The sequence below is a fragment of the Gorilla gorilla genome, chromosome 14 (assembly GCF_029281585.2).
Source record: "Gorilla gorilla gorilla isolate KB3781 chromosome 14, NHGRI_mGorGor1-v2.1_pri, whole genome shotgun sequence".
NCBI classification, from domain to species: domain Eukaryota; kingdom Metazoa; phylum Chordata; class Mammalia; order Primates; family Hominidae; genus Gorilla; species Gorilla gorilla.
The window spans coordinates 56,569,829-56,593,972 of record NC_073238.2 but is presented as its reverse complement, the minus strand read 5'-3'; the positions used below and the strand labels follow the sequence as shown (position 1 = coordinate 56,593,972).

The 24,144-nt window shown below is 36.4% G+C and overlaps 1 protein-coding gene across 8 annotated transcripts in view; it reads right to left on the bottom strand.

The window, feature by feature from the left end:
* Positions 1 to 24,144, bottom strand: part of AKAP11 (A-kinase anchoring protein 11) — a 47,895-nt gene that overhangs the window by 16,259 nt on the left and 7,492 nt on the right. For 6 of the 8 annotated variants that reach the window (XM_019039846.4, XM_055360046.2, XM_055360049.2 and 3 more), the window contains exons 2-7: positions 16,623 to 16,722; positions 14,481 to 14,597; positions 11,249 to 11,296; positions 9,809 to 9,943; positions 8,188 to 8,452; positions 3,122 to 7,622 (exon numbers count right to left, since the gene is read on the bottom strand). In XM_019039846.4, coding sequence (XP_018895391.4) covers positions 3,122 to 7,622; positions 8,188 to 8,452; positions 9,809 to 9,943; positions 11,249 to 11,296; positions 14,481 to 14,597; positions 16,623 to 16,673 — 5,117 coding nt within the window. In that variant the 5' untranslated portion in view covers positions 16,674 to 16,722. Of the gene's footprint in view, positions 1 to 3,121; positions 7,623 to 8,187; positions 8,453 to 9,808; positions 9,944 to 11,248; positions 11,297 to 14,480; positions 14,598 to 16,622; positions 16,723 to 16,994; positions 17,013 to 17,273; positions 17,806 to 24,144 lie in introns of all 8 variants that reach the window. The other 2 variants (XM_063697288.1, XM_019039845.4) reach the window with 2 other exon arrangements.

Genomic DNA, 24,144 nt, shown 5'->3' with positions numbered 1-24,144 from the left:
AGCCAGGCACAGTGGCTCATGCTTGCAATCTCAGCACTTTGGGAGGCTAGGGCAGGAGGATTGCTTGAGCTCAGGAATTCAAGATCAGCCTGAGCAACATAGTGAGATCTCATCTCTACAAACAAACAACAACAAACAAAAATGAATAAAACTGTACTATCACATAATTTCCCAATTGCATTCACATGCCACCTCTCTGTTCATTATAGTTTGTGAAATATTTATGGTCATGTTCATGAATCAAACAAAAAGGGACATCAGGTGAAATAATACCTTAAAGAATAATCCATCTGAATGAATCTCCTTTCAAGCTTGAAAGACAAATTTAACTTTAGAAATAAAAAACGTTAAACGTAAACTCTACACACTAGAGTCAGCTTTCCTTAGTCAGTATTTACAGAACCCTAGCACAATTATTAAGAAGAGAAGCAGGAAAAGAATTACTCCAGCCTTAATAAAAAGCTGAAATTGGACAGCACTGGCTTACAGGAAGAACTTCAGGGGCTATCTACTCACCGAACTCTAAGAAGGAAAAGTGGAAATTACTGAGAAAATCAATAACAAAGGCATTTGCTAGCCCCTGAGAGTGATGTCTTAAAAACTTTAGAGGACAGTCTCTTTTCTTCCCGAGGGTGGGAGGAAAGGGGGATGGATGGGTCCGTAGGGCAGACAGGACTGAACTGAGGAGGAGTAAAAAGTAAAATAGCCTGAAGCAACCTGTATGAGGAAAATTATTTCAATTGTAAAAAGGCCTAATTTATTACCTATTCATGAGAATATTTATTAACCATTTATTATGTTTATTATCATACTAGGAACTGGTATGTAGTGAAAAAGAAAATGTGGATCTAGGACAGAGGTTCGCAATTGTTTTCTATAAGAGGCCATGATATGGTTTGGCTCTATGTCCCTACCCAAATCTCATCTCAAATTGTAACCCCCAGGGAGGGACCCGGTGGGAGGTGATTGGATCATGAGGGCGGCTTCCTCCATGCTGTTCTCATGACAGTGAGGGAGTTCTCATGAGAGCTGATGGTTTTAAAAGTGTCTGGCAGCTCCCCCTTCTCTCTCTCTCCTGCTGCCTTGTGAAGAAAACACTTGCTTCCCCTTTGCCTTGTGCCATGACTGTAAGTCTCCTGAGGCTTTCCCAGCCATGCAGAACTGTGAGTCAATTAAACCTCCTTTGTTTATAAATTAGTCTCAGGTGGTATCTTTATAGCAGTGTGAAAATGAACTAATACAGGCCAAACAGGAAGTACATAGGCACTGCTGGTCATACAGCCTCTGTCCCAACTACTCAACTCTGCCATTATAGCACAAAGGCAGCCACAGAAATGTGTAATTGAATGAGCATGGTTGTGTCCCAATAAAACTTTATTTATAAATACTGAAATTTGAATTTCATATAATTTCCACATCACAAAATATCATTTGATTTTTTTCAACCATTAAAAAAAAACATGAAATCTGTTCTTAGCTTGCAGTCCATACAAAAACAACCAGTAGGCCACATTGGCCCACAGACTGTAGTTTGCCAACCCCTGGTCTAGGAGAAAGAAGGCTGCCTGATTAGGGCAAATAGAGACCTCTCCTAGTTCACCAGAAACCTACAGCATCTCTCATCTCAAGTAGACGCTATGGAGCAATTGGATTCAAGAATCCTGGCCAAGCTATATCTCCCTATTTTAAGATGGATAAGAAAAGAGGCAGACCATGTCATGGCTTTAACAGAAGCTACTAAAAAATCTGGAATATCATGTGACTCAATTAAATTCCACCTCAACTTAAAGCATTTTCTCTTTCAAGCAGGACTTACAAATATCATCCCATCAACTAATAACACAAGTTGATCCTGATATCTTCTCAGGGACAAAGAAGGTTTAAAGTGAAAAACTGTAACTAAGTTGTTATTAAAGAATCACTGAGCATGGCTGGTTGCAGTGGCTCACGCCTGTGATCCCAGCACTTTGGGAAGCTGAGGTGGGCAGATCACCTGAGGTCAGGAGTTCGAGACCAGCCTGGCCAACTTGGTGAAACCCTGTCTCTACTAAAAATACAAAAATTAGCTGGGCGTGGTAGTGGGTGCCTGTAATCCCAGCTACTAGGGAGGCTGAGGCACAAGAATCGCTTGAACCCGGGAGGCAAAGGTTGCAGTGAGCTGAGATTGTGCCACTGCACTCCAGCCTGGGCAACAGTGCGAGACTCCATCTCAAAAAAAAAAAAAAAAAGGATCACTGAGCACAAGAGATAGCTACTGAAAAACAGGACACTGTAGGACTACCAGAAAGAACTGTCCTCTTAAGATTGTGAACCAATCAAGAGAAATGGTGTAAGTATGTAAAGAATTTTCACTTTCTTCTTCAGAGTAGTTTAACCATGGTCTTTATAAGAAAACTTACCCTTGTGAATGAAGAAAGATGTACAAAAATTTAATCTCAGAATAGTAAATTAATATAGTAATATTCTACATTTACTACAGAATAGTCCCCCCTTATCCATGGGGGATATGATCTAAGACACCCAGTGGATGTCTGAAACTGCAGATAGCATCAAGCCCTGTACATACCAGGTTTGTGGAACTGATAACTGAGATACCTTCTAAGTGACTAACAGGTGAACAGCACATGTAGTGCGGATAAACTGGATAAAGGGGTAATTCACATCCTGAGTGAGATGGTGTGAGATTTCATCATGCTACTCAGAACATGCAACTTAAAACTTACGAATCGCTTATTTCTGGAATTTTCCATTTAACATTTTCAGATTGAGGAAAGCAAAATTGAGAATAAGGGGGGACTACTATATAAAATTCTCTAGCTATTTATTTAATTCAACTTTACCTACTTCATAGCTCTATGAACTTGGATAAGGTGATTATTTTCTCCAACCCTCATTTTCCAGCTCTGTAAATGGATAACACCTTCCCTCAAAAGGGATCAGGAGACCAAAATATATTAAAGTCATGTGTAGGATATGAAACAATACATAAATGCAACAGGGAAAACCTTTGTTTATGTAGGGTTAAAAATAATCATTCCTTTATGAACAGGACCTAAGACATATAGGATCACATTTATCTTTTTCATTTATCATTAACAACCAAAAGAAACGTGAAACTTACCTGCTAACAGCATGCCCAACATTTGTGACAGCTGCTGTCATGATTTCTGTGGCAAGGCTTTCAGCAAAGCTGGCACCCTCCTGTCCGATCCCACTGTCAGCTGCCAGGCTGGTACTGCTCAGCTCTCGCTCAGCTTTTTCAATGGCTTCAGCAACTATCTTCTCAGCAAGCACTGCCTTCTTATCAAGATTAACATGAATCTGAGGGACACTGAGATGAAAAATCCTAGATTTCTGATAGCGGCTGCTAAATTTTGGATTAGAAGCTGGCTTACTACTGGCAAGAGAACCCTGTCTGAAAAAGTGCTGAGATGAATTTCCAGTGCAATTGTGGAGTTCTTTAAGGTCACAATATCTGCAAGCTTGACCTGTAAGAGGTGACAACTTTTCTGCATAAGTGACCCTGTCTGCTGATTTTGTGGTCTCAGACACTCGCAACACTGTAGATCCTAGAGTTAGCTCTAGAGTGTCATCCACTACTTTTTTGGCATACTGTTCTACAGCTTGAACAACATTGTCTCCACAACCATATCCATTTAAACTGCCAGTGCTGTGGTAAAATCTGTGATTTTGTGAGGAAGGCTGAAGAGACTTAGGCAATTCTGGTGTAATGTGACACTCATTATCTTCTTCACATCCAGATTTTTCAAACAAGCAAGAATCTGTTAAGGATTTTGGTAGGCCAACTAGAGAGGCTGTCAGCTCTTCCTTAGCATCTTTTGTTATGCTGTGAACGAGAGAGGTTGAAAAACTATACAATTCAGAGACCTCATTTCTATATGGATCCAGGGTCCTTTCACAAGTTTGATTTTTACAAAAGTAACCTTCATTTCTTTTACTTTGTCTCTTTTTGTCTGCTTCTTGGTGGTGCTCTTTGTTTGAAAACATTAACAGTTCCTTGTTTGTTTTCACTTGTGAACTTGGCACAGGGAACATTCTTGAGTTGCACTGCACTTTGGTTGTCTTAGCTGCTTCCTGTAATCCTGATTTAACAGATCGGTAGGCAAGCCTATTGGCATATTGATCCATTATCAACTCACTATTACCACCTTCCTGTTTTAGTATCTGAATAATGTGACCTGCATATTCATCTGTCACACTTTCACAGCTGGGATACTTATACATCAGACCTGACATACAAGAACTTGGTGGTAATGAAAGAATAAATGGATCCACTTCTCTTGGGTGCACTACAGCCTCTATATCCAACTTCTCTTCTACTTTATAATCTTGGTCACCATCAACATAACAACTGTTCTTCTTTTGCTTGAAAAGCATACAATTTTGGACTTTTGCTATTTTCTCAGCTTCTGTAATGACTTCTGCTGCCAGATCACCTGCAAAATTGCATAATGTTTTCAAATTTTCATCTGAGGGGTTTAAAAAAGTAGGCGACACACTTCTTTGACTTTGCACATTTAAGCAAGGGTTTTTAACCTTGGGTTCTTGAATTATTTTATTATCTAAATGGGAAGCTGCCATTTCAGTTGCAAGAGAAAGGATGTGTGTAGCTAATGCTTCTGCAAACTGAACCTTCTTCCCTGAGTGCTCCGACTTCACATCCACTTCTGGGAGCTCTCCACTTTCACTACTCTCAACTTCTTCAGAAAGAGATCGCATGAGTTTCAACATGAACTCTTCTTTTTCTATAGTATTTTGTTCATTCTCAGACAAACTACCAACAGACGAGTTGTGTGGAGTAGAAGGTGGTGTAGCAGGTGCAAACTCTTTGGCTAATTCTCCCTTGAGCTTTTTAGTTAACTTCTTGATATCCCATTCAGAACTAGCCTTGGATGGTACTAGAGGAGTTGATGGAGGAGTATCAGGTATTACATTTCCGTCTCTGACTTTCTGTTTATCTTCCACATGCAACCCATCTACACAGGTAAGTGCTGTAGATGAGAAAGTATGTGAATGAGGAAAGGGGTTTTCCTGTCCAAAAGACAAGGCCTCAAGCGATGTATTATTCAAGTTATGCTTTTTCAGTGGTTGATCCTTAGCAGATTCCTTCAAGTCAGATTTCTGACCTGTCACAGCTGGACAAGATGGCAGTGTCTCTAGGGAGGATCCATGAACCATAGAAACTTTACATTCTGGAACACAATCCTTTGCAGCTGAAAGTGAGCAGTGAGTTAAGTGATTTTGAGAGTCAGGAAATTTGGGAGACTTTTCTGGTGTCAACTGTGATTCTTCTCCAGAAACAGGCAAGCTTTCCTTGTATACTGCATTTTTATCTATATTTGGGATCACTGATTTGCTCTTATCTATGGAATGTTTAATAATCGATTTAGATAACCGGTCAGCAAACATGTCCTTATTGCTACTAGCTTCACTGCATTGCAGCACTGCCTGATCACAGTGGGAAAATGGAGGGGTTTTCTCCTTTATAGATTTAGTTAAATAATCTGTACGTTCATCAACCATTTTTGTAACTTCCAATGATGTCATTGACTCTAAAGTTTCATTTACTATCGTATGCACCACTGCTGCAGAAAAGTTGCTAATAATTGCAGGATCATTTGGTAATTTTGAGGAACTCTGCATTTCAATATCATCATTAGTTGGTTTAAAATCATTCTGATTACCTGGATTGTGTTCTGAAGGTAAACAAATATTTCTGAGACAAGCTGCTTTTTCTTCTCTGTTTTTTGTGGCAATATGCACTTCGGCAGAATCACCATTTGAATTACTATCATCAGATGACAGATGAGCCTTGGCCTGACATGCAGTAGATGAAATATGATATGGGAGAAGGGCACTTCCTGCCAAGGGCACTGGTATAGAAGTAACAATTCCAGAAGTACAAAACAAGGCCTGCTGCACTGTGTATTCCTTTTTATATTCCTGCACTGGTTTTGTCACCATAATTGCTTGATTGTGAAAAGAAGGGGAAAACGTGACAGCCTGTGTCGATGGCACTACACTTTCTGCACTCACATACTTGATATTATCCGTAGAGACACTAACTGCTGCCTTTGTTGTAAAGGTCACATCAACTTGTGATAGCTCAATGAACGCTTCCTGTATTACAGATTCAGACAAATCTTTTGCATACGACTTCACTACTTTGTCTTCAAAGTCAAACGACCCACACTGTGGAGATGCAGGCGTTTGAGGATATGAAAACTGACACACCTCCATGATGCCTTCAAAAACAAGCTCTTCAGCAAGATCTGCAGCAAACCTAGCAACTGTGTTTGTGAATATCTGCTTCTTTACATACTGTAAATCTTTTAAGGCATTTGATAAAGCTTCACTCACCAAAAAGTTAGCCAGGCCACTAATGGCACGTTCTTTTAGTGAAAATGCACACTGCCTTCTCAGCTCATCAAATGCCATCTGCAAAACAGATGATGTCAATTTGATGGCTAAGTGGCACAAAGCATTGGTACATGAAGAGACTCCTTTCTGTAAGTCTTTAAATGCACTGCCAAAACTTTTTTCCACAAGATCTGCTGCAAATTTTTGAATGCTATCTTTAATCATTAAGGATTTATTTTTAGATTTATTTTTTTGATCAAGGTTTCCATGCTTAAAAGTTACAGTTTTATTTTCTCCATGTTTAATACTGTTAATATTTGATAGGGCATTAGTATGGTGGGTACGAAGAACTGAGCCTAGTACTTCACATGAAATGCTTTTTGCATAGTCTTCATAGGTGTAATAAACAGAATCATGATTTTCATGAATCCTGTCTCCACCAATATCTGTTTGGCAAAAACATTCAGCTGGAGTACAGCCTCCAAGAGGACTAAAAGCAGAGGATCGAATAGGACTAAATAAACCACTATCTTCCCTTGATGCCTTCACTGGGCGAGGAGAATCCGGAGCATCACACAGGTTACCATATGGAGATTCTGGTTTACGAGGAGTTGGCTTTCTAACATTAGCTGGGAGAGCTGGACGATCAAACTTGAATTTTTGAGGATTCATACATGACTTTCCATGTTTGTGCCCTTTCCTCTGCGATGACTTCCCTATGACGGGATCTTTGTTAAACAGGCAAGTCTCTAAAGTTTGTTCTAGTTCATCAAACTGATCAAAACTATCAAAAAACTCACTTACTTCTGAGTCTGAATCCTCTATATCATCTTTCATCACAGGAATTTTAGGCAGCTCAAGTTTTGCTTTTAAGCTTTTTTGATATCCCTCTTCATCCAAGAAAATAACAGGACTTGGACTTGAACATTCTGATTCAGATGAGTAGGCAGGAGAAGACGAAAAAAATGTTTTCTGTAAATCACTATCTTTATCTGAAGCATTAGATGACCTATAGAAACTCCTTTGGGTCCAAGGCTCTGAAATTGATGTTGTGACTGAAGTTTTCACAGAAGATAGTTCTTTATGTCCCAGGACATTCACTGAGGAAGTTGAGGGTTTAGCCAATGACTTCTGCTGTCCAGAGTTAATGAGAATCTTTAAATCATGGGTTTCTAAATGATGACCAGTAACCGTCTGGGAAGCAGCATCACACTGGCTCCTTAGCACAGTAATGTTCATTCCTATAGGAAAAGAATGAAATGGTGAAATTATTTTTGAACAAAACTTTTTGGAAATTAATTTAAATCCATGGAATAAACTGACTTTAAACATATAATATTTATGTGTATCTTCTAAACTATGTTTAACAGAAAGATTCACCCAAGTAACATTTGAAAGTAAATATACTGTTTATAAAATAATTTCAGTTTACTCTATGTCTAAGGATACCTGGTCTATGGGATGTTTTGCATGCTGTCACGCATGTTAGAAAAATTACCGTGGAGACTCTGCCAGCTAACTGTTCCAAAATTGGAACCTAGGAATGTTCCAGACACTTAATGATGTAACCAGTGTGTGAATAGCACCAACTAAATATGAAAACCTGAAATAAGCAAAACTGAAAACCAGATTACAATGAACTTAAAAATCATAAGGAGCTTCCTCAGGTAATCAGAAAAAACGTTAAAAGGTTTAAGTTGAATCAAATCTCAACATAAATTTCAACTGAACAAGCCTGCCTTAAAATTTTCAAAACTGAGAAATTTTAATTCCCTATTTTAGGAAAAAGTCTAATGAAAAACAAACCATCATTGTATGGCTTTGAAGTCTCTTCCTCTTCTAAGTGCTCAAAAGCAGTGACAAAGTCATCCTCTATGGATGACACAGACTGGTTTGTATCATCATCATCTTCATCAGTGGTCTCAAGTCGGTGCTTCTGATGCAAGAATGTGTCCAAGGTGTACCTTATACCAGTAGCATATTTACTTAGGAGACTAAAGATAAAATCAATCCTAAGTCTTGGTGATGTAGGTGACACTCTCATGACACAAAGCATTCCAGAAGGATGACTCTTGGGAAAGATAAAAGATAATAAAAACAATTTTAATTTCAAATACAAAACAACATGAAGTAAAGCCCAGATATAAGACAATCTCAGAGAAAATAAACAACAAGAAATTCATGCATTCTGAAAAGCTCCTTGGTTTTGTAATGTTTACTTCTTTATTCTTTCTCTACATTTTTCACTTTCCAGTCCTTTTTTCTCCCATCTTCTTTTATCCAGGTATTCAAATTCTACCTAGTCTCCTGAAATGTTATGAAACTTACTATCCATTCCTTTGAGCAATTATGTTTTCCTGTATTACTGTACAGCCCTATGATGTTCCTTAATCATTCACCTATCTCACTAACTATTATAAATTGTTTGGGGGCAGCAACCAAGTTCTATTTTCTTTTATTTTTAATCCCATTTTCCCGTAGTTTCAAGTATGATGCCATCTTCCTTCCTATCACAATTGTTAAAAGTCTACTCCTTTTACTTAAATTTCCCTAGCATTACAACTTACAATGTTTATAGCTTTAAAAATACAACTAACCAGATTTTCCCCCTCATACTACTTCTTTCAAGTAAATACTGATGAAATGATTTATTCAAAAAACTAGAAATCAAATATAATAGCTTATCACCTCTTATATCCTAGCAAATAAAGCAAAGTAAATACGAATAAAGAACATAATTAAGGAAATGAAGCAAGCAGTTCTAGTTTTATTGGCAGACCTTATAAAGAACAACATAGCAGTTTTTTTAAAACTAAAATAATCCAAATTTTAAATTTTCTGGTTCAATTGTATATGTCTTATCTCTTAGAATGCAAAGCATTTTCTCTGATGCATTATCAACAAAATCATACTTGGTAAAGAACTAAATGCTGAATTTTATAAAACTAACCACCTATAAGAAATGGTTAACATTTTTATTTATAAAGAACACATCAGATGTCCACTTTACATGGAATTTTCTTAAACCAGAAAATGAACTGAAGTACATTCTCTAAAACATATAGCGTAACATTTATATAAATTTGAAATTGGCCATAATAGGGAAAAGTCACTGTAGCCTATACAAAGGTATAAGTAGTTCAAGAAATCCAGAAATAATAAATTTTCAGAAAAAATTAACATGTACTTGCATACCATCTATGGAACTTCACAGTTTAAAAATATAATTTATAAGATATGACCAAAATTATTATATCCTTCAGGGATGTCAATGCTTCATGAGTTATATTTCTTATGAATCATATTTCCTTGAGATACCATTTAAAAAAAATAAATGTCATCCAAGCACTTAAAAGTTTAATCATCTTTATCAAATATAGTAAAATTTGCCCTAAAAATCTCATTAGAAATTATCTACAAAAGTTACCTGATTTAGAGGATCACTGCTTATATCTGATGGTTTATTTATATTCTTCATACAAATAATTTCATTTTCATTTAGACTGCAGAAGTGGAGTGAATTCAGAATATCTGGAAGTTCCAAAGAAACTGCAGCTAAATCCTGATTTAAAATAATAACAATAAGTAACGCTGTAGAGTAACACTTTTGTTAAGGTTCCTATAATGTGGACCCTATCCAAAAATTTTAAGGTCTACTGGCTAGTAAATTTCCTGGTTCATAATAGTTAACATACACAGTTTATTATTCACAGATAATTTTTCAAAAATTCAAAAATAAAATATACTAAAATTATTAAATACTGGCTATCCCCGTAGCCTTTAAAATGTACTGATATCAAGCTATAAAAAAATTTTACAGGGTACCTAACACATCCATGACAATTAAGCATTTAATAGTTTTTAGCAATGTCAACATATAGGTCTTACTTAACTTTATGAAATTTTTTTCATACAAAATTTTTTGCTAGAGAATGTACATCCTAAAAACTTTTTTTTTTAACTCTGTGCAATATAATCCGTTTTTCTATCTTTCCTCTCCAAGGTATTGTATTAGACTTTAACTGATAATTTTAATAAAGATTAAAGGAAAAGAAAATCGCTTTTATTTCTTCTTGTTGCTTGCCCTTTATACACAAATATTTTACCCAGCTAAAGAATTATTAAAGTCTTTGACCCTTTGTAGAGTACTCTCCTTTATAAACATGGTTTTATCAGTAACTCTTAAAGGAGAAGAAGAACATTAAAGAAATATCTTGGAATACTTCTCTTTCCAGCTATGTATGTTCTCAAGAATATATCCTCTCTTGTTCCTTCTGTCCAAATTATTTCCTTCAAGCAAGGCCACAATCAAATTATACAGCAGAGTTTTTGTCCATAATCACCTGATATGCATTATTCAGAAAGACCTAAAAATGTTATTTCCTCCTCTATGAGGAGACACTTTACTGCCACAAAAGGAAATATGTAGGAATCACAAATTTTTAAGAAGCAGCACGAGGGAAAAAGAAAAGTATGCCTATCATATGTACAGGAACTTCAACCACTGTTTATGTAACTGTGAAGCTTTCCTTTGCTGATCCCAATCTCAAACATCAGTCCCTCTGTCAATAACTGCCTAAATCAAACAGGCTAAATTTTTGCATTGGCTGATTGTTAATTTTTACAAATCTTACCTTTTAAATTTAACTCAATCTTAACTAAAAACATAAGAATTTTTACTGTTAAGGTCAAAATTATTAAAGCCATCAAAATAAACAAACAAGTCATACATTCTATATTATACACAGAATGGAGAAAAAGTCAGCCTGCGGTTTGCAACCTTCTCAGATAAATGACTTTTGTGGTCAAACCTAAAGCTGATTTCCATGACAAGAATACTCAGTAAAAATGCTAAAATTCACCATACCTGTATATGAGCAGCATCTGTCTCTTCATTAAAACCCAGAAATGTGACCTAAGAACAAATAAACCTCCATTAATTTGAATTTTTAAATCTTTCAGGCTGGTGACAGAGCTGACAAACAGGAAAAAACAGACAAAGCATTAAAATGCTGTCTGCCTTGAAAAGGATTTTTTTCAAAGATGACCCAAAAATATTTTTCACCAAAGATTGGGCTCCAAAACGCAGTTCTTAAACCTCATCCATTCTCCCTCACTAGCAAGTTCAATCAATTCTAACCCCAAAACATATTTCAAATACATCCACTTCTCTCCATTCCCCGGCCACCCTTCTCACCTACACTAGTACAATCCTCTCCCACCTGGTCCTATTACCATGCCACCTCCCTATTCAAACTCCTCCATGCTTCCCATGGCAAAATCCTAAGTGAGGTTACCTAATGCTTTCAACCTTCTACCATTTTCACTTACACACGAGCCCCCTTTCTGGGTCTGGAACATGCCCTGTACATTCCTGCCTAAGGACTTCACAGTTGCGCCCTCAATCTGGATCTCTCTTCCTTGGATGGTTACATGCCTGGCTTCTCATTCTTCAAGTTTCGATGCAAGTGTCACCTCCTCAGAGAGGACTTCCCCCTGGGTAGACTCCTGAGGCTACTTCTTCATTGACTCTGTGATACCACCATTTATTTCCTTCAATATCCTCATGTAGAGATTACTCTGCAGAACTTTATATAAACAGACTTTCTAAAGAATACCTAATGCATGAAGAACTGTCACATTATTAAGTAAAAAGGACAAGTCATAGAAAAATGACTTACAGCCTGCATACAATTTCAACCTTATTTTTAAAAACATATGCATGGAAAACAATACTGGAAGGCAATTATAAGCAGTGATTAACTCTGGATGATGGAGCTATTTTTTTCCCACTCTTTTCCCCTCTGCATTTTTTCCCTAAGTCATAAGATCAATGATAGTCATTTTCTTTGTTCTACTTTGAGTATTTCTTATTTTTCTACAAAGAATATATACTGGCCAGGTGCAGTGGCTCATGTCTGTAATCCCAGCACTTTGGGAGGCTGAGGTGGATGGATCACTTGAGGCCAGTTCAAGACCAGCCTGGCCAACATGGTGAAACCTCGTCTCTACTAAAAATACAAAAAATTAGCCAGGCATGGTGGTGCATGCCTATAGTCCCAGTTACTCGGGAGGCTGAGACAGGAGAATCACTTGAACCCTGGAGGTGGAGGTTGCAATGAGCTGAAATCACACCACTGCACTCCAGCCTGGGCAGCAGGGCAAGACTATGTCTCAAAAAAAAAGAAAAGAAAAAAATATATATATACTACTTTTATAACCTGAAAAAGTGTTACTTTTTACATTTATATTCTCTATGTATTTGGCATCATAGTAAGACATTTTTTCCATTTGAAGACAGTGTAGTAAACTGTCCACTAAGCAACCACTGTGGCTAAAAAATATGCAATACTTAAATGATGGCAATATTAATAATCGATTCTCAAGAATGTGGGGACAATAGTATAGTCAGAATATATAGCAACACTGAATATATTTTCGATCTATTTCTGATGATTCAGAAGCAAGTCAGAATCTTATATTACTCAGATCTTTATTCTGATTAATTATGGCTATTACTTCATGTAAGTGTTACATACAGTTAACTTCTAGGCATCTAGGTGAATTGCTAACCTCTAGGAGCCTGTCTCCTTATCTGTAAAACTTAAGGCAATACAACTTCCCTCTCATAGTTGTGAGGTTAACTGGATAATGTAGAGGAAAGTGCCTAGCACATTACAGGCACTCAATAACTGATAGGCAAATAACTAATTTCCTTCCTTTATTTGAAAAGATACTCAGAGATTTGCACACCCTAAAATGCAATAGAAATTCCATCTATTCTTTCAAGTTTCCTTTACTGAATAGAAGAGAGAAAATAAGCTGGCATAGGGTTTTGAAGATGCCAGGGGAGTTCTATATTTCCCATTGGTCAAGAAAGGCCTCACCAAGGAATGTGGGCTTGGAAAAGCACTGCGACCTATCCGAGCTGGAAAACCACTGGAGGACAGGACACAGGACATCATTTCATAGAAGATGAGCATATGTATTAGGCCCGTTATGTTCTGCCACTGTTTATTTGGAAACAACCAAGTAGATTAAGAGTGGCTTGGTTTTGCTAAAGTAAAATGAAAAAGGTTAGCAAAGAAAATAATAGTGAAATTAAGCTGACACAAAAAGAAGAGGATGAGGCAGCAGAACACTACAGACCTAAAACATATGCTCATCTTCCTATGAAATGACGTCAAATAGAGAATTTCTCAAGGAATATTAAGAAAATCATCCACCCGAAAGAGAATACATACAGTCCCCAACTTATGATGGTTGGACTTGTGACTTTTTAACTTTACAATGGATTTATGAGGTCTTAAATGCATTTTCAACTTAGAATATTTTTTATGAAAAATGGATCTATCAGGATGTAACTCGATCATAAGTCCAGGAGCATCTATCTATAACCACGATTTTATTAGAACCCTTATTTCAAAATAAAATGTTTTAACTTCAAATATTCATCAGTTGTGAGCTGCAATGACCTAATACATCTCGTATTTGGTAGCGAATGTGATGATGAAGTATGGATATATTATAGAAAAAGATCTTACTCTTTTTATAGTAATAAATTCAAACAAAGATTTGAAACACTGGATGTAGCAGAGAAATAGGTGAGCAAGGTATATTATCTTATCCTCAAGTAATAGAGTAAGTATCTTAATTTCAAAGATAAATTTATCACTACTTTTTCATTTTTAATCAAAGCACTGAATTTAAACAGTCAAGAAAATAACCCAAAAAATCAACATAAGAATCATGCATTTGTTCTATGTTTCAGAGTAGAAAAATTCATATTAAAGTATCAGTTGCTGAATATAGTAGGCATCATCTAATGTAATGCTATATATCCAACTAGTGCTCTGCATAAAATAAATGTGCTCATTTGTTTGAGTTCATTGTCAATTAAGAAAATTATTTTAGCCAGTATTTAAAACAGGTACTTCTTTTTTTTTCCCCTCTCCCGCCCACAGAACAGGTACTTCTGATACATGTAACAACAAATAGAGATTTTAGGCATTTTAAAAATAGATCATAGAGTCCTACAAAGATGCATGAAAATATGCTGTGCGTTATTAGGAAAGGGTTTAGAAAGTAGTATGTTAAACCTCAGTTAAATTGGCATGCTCATCCTGCTGTAAACAGTCCTCTGCTGTTACACTGCATAGTTCCTTCTGACTCTGCAATAAAGACTTTACAGACTGGAACACATCTTCACTGAAGCTCTGCAGGGGAAAGAAAACAAAGATATTTTAAATTTATTTAATTCTAAGACAAGGGTAAGAGATCCTGGAGATGTTTTAGATAGTCACTCATTCTCTAACTAATATTCACTGGCACCTTTTGATACCGAATGCGGAACTCAATTCCACTGAGAAGAAAAGCTCCATTCAGCTGAAAAGGTTTAGGCAGAGTTTCACGTGCCCAAAACACATACTACTGGAGCCTGGGCATTCAACTCACTAGAAGATCACGTGAGATCTCATACTAGGTTCACTTACTCTTACCTTACACTAAAACCTAACAAACTGCATATCTGATTTCCAAGTCACTGGCGTAGAATAGAAGCAACAATTTATATGATTGAATGAGATGATGTGGGAGCTATGGTAAGGTGCACAACAGTGACTACTCCCTTAACAACAGTGATTACTCCATTAACAAAGTTGGAGACAGAAAAATAAGATAATAATCCAAAATAAGGTTTTCCATGGATCTTAAGGAAGCTGTCTGATGAAAATGAGAGGGGATTCCAAATTTCAGGGTGAGATGTTTGTCACAAGTACAACGAAAAAGTTATATAAAGAAAATAATGAGTATTATAGTCAGGCATAAATAGAACACTTATTTCCTTCTACCTTATGCCCCCTTCCACTGACTTGTCAATCTGCTCTTCAATCAGAAATGTCCTTACTTCCCAGTCTTCCCATGTAGAAATCCTACCCATCCCAAGACCTGTGAAGATTTTTCCATTCCTTAGTCCTAATAAATCTCTCTCAAAGTTCCTGCTGTATGTTGTGCACTAAGATCATTTAATCCACACCAAAACATATTATAATTATTGGCTTGGCACAGTGGCTCACGTGTGTAATCCCAGCACTTTGGGAGGCTGAGGCGGGTGAATCACTTGAGGTCAGGAGTTCCAGACCAGCCTGGCCAACATAGCGAAAGCCCGTCTTTACTAAAAATACACAAATTAGCCTGGCATGGTGCCACGTGCCTGTAATCCCAGCTGCTCGGAAGGCTGAGGCAGAAGAATTGCTTGAACCCGGGAGTCGGAGCTTGCAGTAAGCCAAGATCATGCCACTGCACTCCAGCCTGGGCAACAGAGCGAGACTCTGTCCCAAAAAAAAAAAAAAAGTAATTAACATACTGTTTAAGGATAAGTTTACTTTCTATTTTGCAGGCATCTTGTAGATTTAGAAGCCATCCTCTTAGACTTAGCAGTCAAACCTATACATCTTTTAGCTCTCTACATAAATGAATGGCAGGCCCAGAAGCTCATAGGAACACTGATAATTAGAATTTGGAAAGATTAGCAAAGGAGACAAGAGTTACCATAAAAGAGAAGGAAACCAAGAAAAACACTATAATGAAAGTCAAATATTGTCTTAACATGTAAGGATTGGTCGATGGTGTCATATAATGTAGAAGATGAAGTCCAGAAAAAGAAATAACAAAGACTGTTAACTATCTTCCAGGCTCCATTCTTCCCTTCTTTGTTCATGGGTAGTGCCTCCAAAGTTTTAGCAAACACAAAAATGTCAAGAAATGGAAGGTTAACCAAATTGTTTTAAGAAAGGAAGCGAGGAGGTTCCTCCTTAGACTAGAAGGAAGAAAGGATTAAGAATCATATTTTGTTTGCTTGTTACTGATTACCCAACATCTAACATATGGCCTGGCTTATAAGAACTCAAGTGTGTATTTGCTGAATGAAGGAATGAATGAATGGTAAAGCTAAAGGTATATAAGAAAGCTTACACCTGACAGCCTATACTGCAAAAAAGCAGATGGATATCTATGTGTAGAGAAAAAATGGGGAGAAAGCACTGTGATCTTTAGGAAATAAAATCACTGTAATCATGATTTTGTATCACTATTTTCATACATGCCAATCTTTGCAGTAGTTCAATGTTCTAATTCAAATAATAAGATTCATTTAAACAAAACATCATAGCTGTAGGACTTAAACAAAAATAAACATTTTAATTAAAACTTTCACTAAAAGAAACCTAATAGAGTGAACTTACTTTTCTGACAGATGCTTTAGTCTTCATGTGATTGTTTCTGAAAGTCGCCATAACTATTTTTTGTTGTATATAATCAATGAAGAGTTAATCCACAAAACACCTAAAGAAAACATATTAAAAGAAAACAACTTATTTATTGATCTTAACAATTCAGGCAAGCATTTTGTGCTAAATTAATTTATTTTAACTCAGTCATTAAAAGAAAAATAAAAATGAAAACAAACAAAAATAATCTGAGCACCCCCCCAATTTACTTGCAATCCAGCAAGAATATTTGAAAAATATATGAATATTGGTACCTTAATGAGATAGAAAATTATTATAAAAATCTTATATTTTGGTTCAAAATTATAAAATAGTTTACACCCTTACCTATTCAATCTCACTGCCCTTTTTTATTGCAAAGCGTCAAAGAGAAAGATTTGAAAAACAAGTTTTTTAAAAAGCATTTTAAAAATAGAAGCTTAAGTAGAGAATATTACAAAAAGAATTCCAAGTTCCCCGCCTCCCAAGACACTCTTATCTCTATGGCAACAGTGAATGCTCTTGACATTCTTATTTCTTGGGCAGAAGGGTTTGATAATACACGAATGAGAAATCTGCATATATCAAATTAGATACATTCTTTATATAGGAAGCTTAAGAGCATACCATTGACAAAATTTCAGAAGACATCCAAGTCAAATGATTACCAGTACTTAACACACACAATACCTGCCAGGTGAAACACTCAAAACTAAGTCTCAACTTTTTAAAGATGCTTTAACATCTTTGAGAACTTAAATCCACTCCAGGCATTAACCACTCGGTATCTGCATTCGACCACAGTATCTTGTCCATTCATTTAAAATCTACTTGTGCTAGATGCTATGGATACAAGAGAAACAAGATAGATATGGCCCTCCTGAATTCAAAGCCTTCAAAGGAAAAAGTTTTATCACAATAAAGAGTAGAAGTGGGGAACTAAATACTTTTTTTAAAAAGTCAAATAAATAAAGATTTAAGAAATTCTTAGTTTCAAGTATTTTCAGAAAATCAATCTGGTCTTATCAAGAACTGCCTAGTTGAAGCCAGGCACAGTGGTGCATGCCTGTAGTCTCAGCTACTCGAGAGGCTGATGTGGGAGAACTGCTTGAGCCCAGGAGTTCAAAGCCAGTCTAGACAATATAGTAAGACCCAGTTTCTGAAAAAAACAAAAAGACAAAAAATGAATTGCTTAGCTGAGGTTTCCAAGACATTTGGTTAACATAAATTTATACTATGAGGAGATTTATACGCAAAAACAAACTTCAATCTAGCCCCCCACCGTCAGAACTTTTAAAAAACTAAATTTTAGTGAAGTTCAAATTGTATATTCTTTTGCTATGCAGATAAGACTATAGCATGAGTGCACAAACACACACACTTCTTTAGCGATTTCTACATTTTAATTTTTAGACAAAGAAGTACGATTCTATTCTATTCTGAACTAAGATAAGCCCCGGTGGTCTCTATAACAATAAAATCTGATTAATTACTGAAATTGAAGCAGCATCATGAGAAAGGCTCAGCCTAACACAAGGAGTTCCCAACAGCACAAGGTAAAGGGTGATACCCCAGAATCCAGAAGAGGATCATGCGTCTCCCTGTGCTGCCTCTTATTAGCTTTGTTTCCTCTGGGTAAACTGCAATGTCTCTGGAACTTTTTCCTCAATGTATATGATACCGTATTTACCAGAGAAGTTTACTGTGAGACTCAAATGAAAAATAATTTATGGGAGGTACTTTGAAAACTATAAAACACAGGCAAAAGAAGACTTAAATATTTACCTACGGACCAAAATGATCAAGTGGACCAAAAATTATCAAAACAAGGTTTAAGTATAAAAATGTATAGTGGCCAAAGCAAAAAGATAATCCTTTTATTTGTCCCAGGCCACTTCACTCTCCTTTCTTCTCCACAGTGTTCTCCTCAACTGCCAGAAAGCCTCAGAGGCAAGTGGGCTTTTCTCAAATGTAACATAAAACATAGAAGCCAATATAAGGGTTCCAAGAAACCAGAGACCGTCAAAGAAGGCTCCTAAGTAAAGTGGCACCTGCAGGGCAGTTTTGTAATGCATGTCAAAACCCTGGAAATACTTCTTTGACTCAGCATTTCTGCTTTTGGGAATGCATCAAAGCAAATAATGATCCTAGAGCATCTAGTTTATTAACAAGGGCTCATAATGCACCAAGTTTTCTGTTTTGCTAAGACGTTTATGTAAACATCTCATGTTGTCCTTAAGACTACAGAATAGGACCCCAGTTTGACGATGAGAAAAACTGAGGCAAGAGGAAGCTTAGCAATTTGCCCAGGCCCACACAGTAAATAAATGGCAGAGGTGGGATTCAAGTCCAAATTTTCGAACTCCAGCACTGGGGCTCTTCACCACTCCTCTACAGTGCATAAAGGTTTTATAGTCTGGTTCATTACAACTCACAATAGAAAGAAGAAGCAATCTAGATGCCAGAAACAAGAGAGTAATTAAATGATCTTAGGTTCATTCCCACAATGACGCCATGGCAGCCATTAAAAACAATACTGCAGGACAAAGGAATGGCACGCCTTATATCACTTTCTCTGAGTCTGCTCCTAACCTTGCCTAAAAGGGAAGTAGGGAAAAGAGATAGGAAACAACAATTACCTTTGCAGCTGCTGACTAAAGTCAACTGAGCAAAGATAAACATTAACTCCCAGGAGACTTCACCATCAAATAAATGGGACCAACTATCTAAATGAGCTGCTCACCCTCAGGTGCAACAAGCACCTAAGGTAGAAGAAACAGTTTCAAAGTTGGGCAGGGAGAGGTGGGAGTGCTCTGAAACAACATCCGGGATTTGACAGGGCTGGCTACCCCAGTTCACTTTACCCACAATTTTCCTGAATAGCAGATCCAGTTAAAACACCCTTATTCAAGATTGAATAATAAAGCAAATGCAATTCAGTATGGGATCTGCGAAAGAACACTGAAAAACAAACAACATACAATATACACAAAAAGAAAAAATCCAGACAAATATAATCATGCCCCTGCGACTCACATTATCTCAGAATTCAAATCATTGTTTGAAATTAATGAAAGAGAAACAGTTTAATTCTATATTTACACTCTGTTTCACTCATGGAAGAAAAACAACTTACTGCCTTACTCCACCACTTTTTCATTGAAACATAAATAAAATACTGTCTCAGGAAGAAAGAAATCTATCAGAGAATATCTGTGCAACATAAAAGTGAATCCAATATGAGATGATATGACATACTTTTGTAAAGCAAAGAAAAAAATCATCTTTGGAAATGATGCAAAGATTGATGGGGGAAGAAAGGATAACAGCTACTAGAGCAGGATTTCTTTAGCATCTTATATAATTAGAGAGCACATCGTTTTTGACAGATTTCACAAGAAGAACAAAAATACAGTATATTCACCTAAAATACATTTGTATTATGATAAACTTTTCATTTAGTGCTTTACTGCTTTGTGCCCTATTCTGGATGAAGAAACAAGAGTCCTAAGCAAAGAATAACTAAGTGCGTTATCTATAGTCAAAGAAATTAAAGTGAACCTACATGGCCTGGAAAAAAGCAGATGAGAGACAAGAAAGAGGCAGACAAGGCAAACAACTACGAAGTGAGCCACTATAGCTCAGGAAACACACAGAAAACCATCACTAAACAAATGAAATCCCCTTAGAAATAACAAAAAAGCAGAACAGACATTGCTAAAAACAATGGAAAACCAAGAAGATTTTAAGAAAAATCACAGAATGCAAAAGTAAACAAATGAAAGCAATTACAGAAACAATTATAAAGAATACAGAGAACAGAGACATAGGGCACTTTAAATAAATACACATATCCTTTAGTCCTCCTATTTCACTTCTTAAAATTTATCCTACATATATACTTGCACAAAATTCACAAAGATACGTGAAAGATTATTCACTGAAATAAAATGAAAAAACTGAAAATAATCTAGAAGTTCATCAATTCAAATAAATTCATATGATTATTACTCAGCTATTGGAAATAATGAGTTAGAGTGATCCATACTGGCGTGAAAGAGCAAGCTGCAGAATGGTGTAAATAGGATGCTCTCACTTGTAACTAAAAAAAAAAAAAACAAAAAGACTGGCTTAGCACAGTGGCTCCCAGCACTTTGGGAGGCCAAGGCAGGAAGATCACTTGAGGCCAGGAGTTCAAGACCAGCCTGGGCAACATGGCAAAACCCAGACTCCACTAAAAATACAAAAATTAGCTGGGTGTGGTGGTGTATGCCTGTAATCCCAGCCACTCGGGAGGCAGAGGCACAAGAATTGCTTGAACCCAAGAGACGGAGGTTGCAGTGAGCCAAGATTGTGCCACTGCACTCCAACCTGGGCCAAAGAGTCTCAAAAAAAAAAAAAAGAAAGAAAAAATTATATACAGACACAACTCTAACACACATATGTAAATATTTGTGCATCCACAGGAAATGACTTGAAGGAGGTACACTAAACTGATGCCAGTGGTCACCCATGACAACTGGGACTTTTAAATTTTATAAAATGTCATCTATCTATAACATGACAAGATGGTAGACCATTAAGTAAAATAAGACAGGTTCTGGCATATTAGCATTATCCCATTTTGTGAAAAATCTGTATAACTACATGTGTGTATCTATATATGTAATATAAAAGAAGACATACACTAGATGAGTACAGACATTGGTTTCATCTGGGTAGATACAATCATCGGTGTTTCATTTTGTGTCTATGTATGTTGAGTTTTGTACTTTTCTGAATGAACATAAATTATTTTATAATTAAAAAATATATATTCTCCAAGTCTTTCCTTATCTCCTCTGACCTAAGAAATGTTCAAGTTGACATCACCTATTACTTGACCTTTTTTGTATCAGGAGAATTAACCATGCCAGTCTGTGAAGCGCCTGTCAACAATATTGCCATATCTTGACTCTCTTCCTACTGCACTAGTTCTCAAACCTCAGTACCTGTACACATCAGCTTATTTCTAACACACACAATTCCCCCACCAGAAGATCCAAATTCGACAGGTCTACATGGAACATAGGAATCTGTACTTTTAACAAGCACCACATGTAATTTCTGGTTGAGAAAAACTTGTCTCTCTCTATATAAGTTTCCTTTCCTAAATTATTTCATAACTTGTTACTCAAATACTAATATTTCTTAGTCTTCATCCTTATCCTCTTGTCTCATTTTATTTAGTTTTTCAAGGACATTTTATCCTTACCTCTGGTTTTAACCATGCAAATAACTCCCTAATTTATTCTTCAGTTCTGTATATCTAATTTCCTATTAGACACTTCCAACTAAATATCCCAGTTACTCCAAAATTTGTATGTTCAAAAGGTAAATAAAACCTTCTCCCTAAACGATCTCCTCCTGTATTCTCTATCTCAGTAAGAGCCATTAAACCAAACCCAACCAGTAGGCCAAGCTGGAAACTGGTCTTCCCCTCAATTCCTGCAGACTACCTCGTCTAGTAAATTGCCAAATCCTGACCTGTCATTCTCCTAAACTTCTCTCAAATCTACCCTCTCTCTTCCATCAGCTGAACTGCTACTTACTATTCACGCACCAGTTCAAAAACTTCCCTCCCTAAAATAGGCTTGGCTCATATCTCTCCTTTATCCCTCCTTGTCCAAATAGTAACCACCTCCTTTGTGCTCCCTAAGTGGTTTATAGTTTAATCCTCTGGTGCCACTGTTTGCATACTTCCCTCCTGTTGTAAGTTCCCTGAGGACAAAAGTGTTTTATGTATTTTTACATAGTAGGCATTCAAACATCTGCTGAACTAATAAATAAAAAGTAACATATTTAAAGAACAAAGTTCAAAGCATGATGTAGGCTGAAAAACATAAAACAGAATAAAGAGCAAAGTATGCCTTCAAATATTTAAATGAGTATGTCTACATTTAATGAGTTTGTGAAAATACATTTGTGTTTCCAATAATTTCTACTTTATAGTATCTGAGATCACATTTAGAGTAAACGCTCCAAATACACATTTTGAACAAATGCCAAATGGCCAAGTGTTAAAAATTAATATTCTGTTGAATATAACTACAAGAAAACAGAACAGAATATATATAAAACATTGGTTTTAAACATCAGACAACAGGCAACACGGGATTGTGATCCCTGAGAGAAGGGAAACACTGGCTGCCAGCTACTTCCAGGTCACAATACAGGGACAGGAAAGCCAAGCAGTCTGGTGGTTTCACTGAGTTTTAAACACAGATCAGTTTGGAGAGACCAAGATGGCTAGAATTTACAGGGTATTATGCTGCAGGGAGAGCTGAAAGTAAGTGAGAGCCCTAGAGATAAACCATAATATATTCCACCAGAATAGAAAAACCTTGTAATGTATCAAGTAATGATAGACTCCTCAGAAGAAGTAGCAGCCTTAGTAGAAGCAGCCTTAGTGAGACAATAATTCAGCACTACATTAAAAACTGTTCTGGACCCACACTAATAAATTCTAAAAGCAAGCCCTGAAACAATCCAACAGATTCCAAATAACTGTGCACCCCAACTAAATCCAAAACACTTCAGTAATATAATAAATCAAGCAAGCAACAGTATAAACTCAATGGCTGGCATACAATAAAAATTACCAAGCATGCAAAGAAAGAGAAAAATATGAACCATAACCAGGAGAAAAAAAGGCAATAAATGAAGAGCTAGAAATGACAGTCATGATGGCAGGAACAGAAAAGGATTGTAAAACTATAGTACAAATATGTTCCATATACTCAAGAAGTGAGAGGAAAACATCATCATAAGGAGAGAAGGAGAAGATACAAAAGACACCAAAATTGAACTTTTAGAGATGAAAATTAAATATACTGAAACGAAAACCATACTGGATACAATTAACAGATTAAACTAGAGAAGAAAAGCTCAGTGAACTTGTAGACGATGTAATAGAAACTATCCAAAATGAAACATGGAGAGACAAAACTTAAAAACAAACCTAGAGTGTAAGTGACTTTTTAAGCACCATAAAAGGTGAATAACTGGAGTTCCACGAAGAGAGAGATAGTGAGTAAGCGAGTGAGTGAGAGAGAGAAAGACAGAAAGAGAGAGAGAGTGTGTGTGTGTGTGTGTGCACACGTGCGCACTGGGGAAGTGGGTGCAGAAGAAAAAAATATTTGAAGACAAAATAGCAGAGAACTTCCCAAATTTGATGAAAACCGTAAACTGACAGTACCAAGGAAGCTCAGCAAATCCTAAGAATAAACATAAAGAAAGCCAAGGCAAATCATAACCAAATGGCTGAAAACCAGTGATAAAGAAAAAATATTAATTGACCAGAAAAAAAGTACACATTATATACAGAGGAACCAAGGACAACAGACTTCACATCTATATGAACCGGAAAACAAGACAATGGAGCACTATCTTCAAAGTACTAAGAAGAAAAAAAAAAAAGCATCAACCTAGATATACTCAATGAAAATGTATTTCAAAA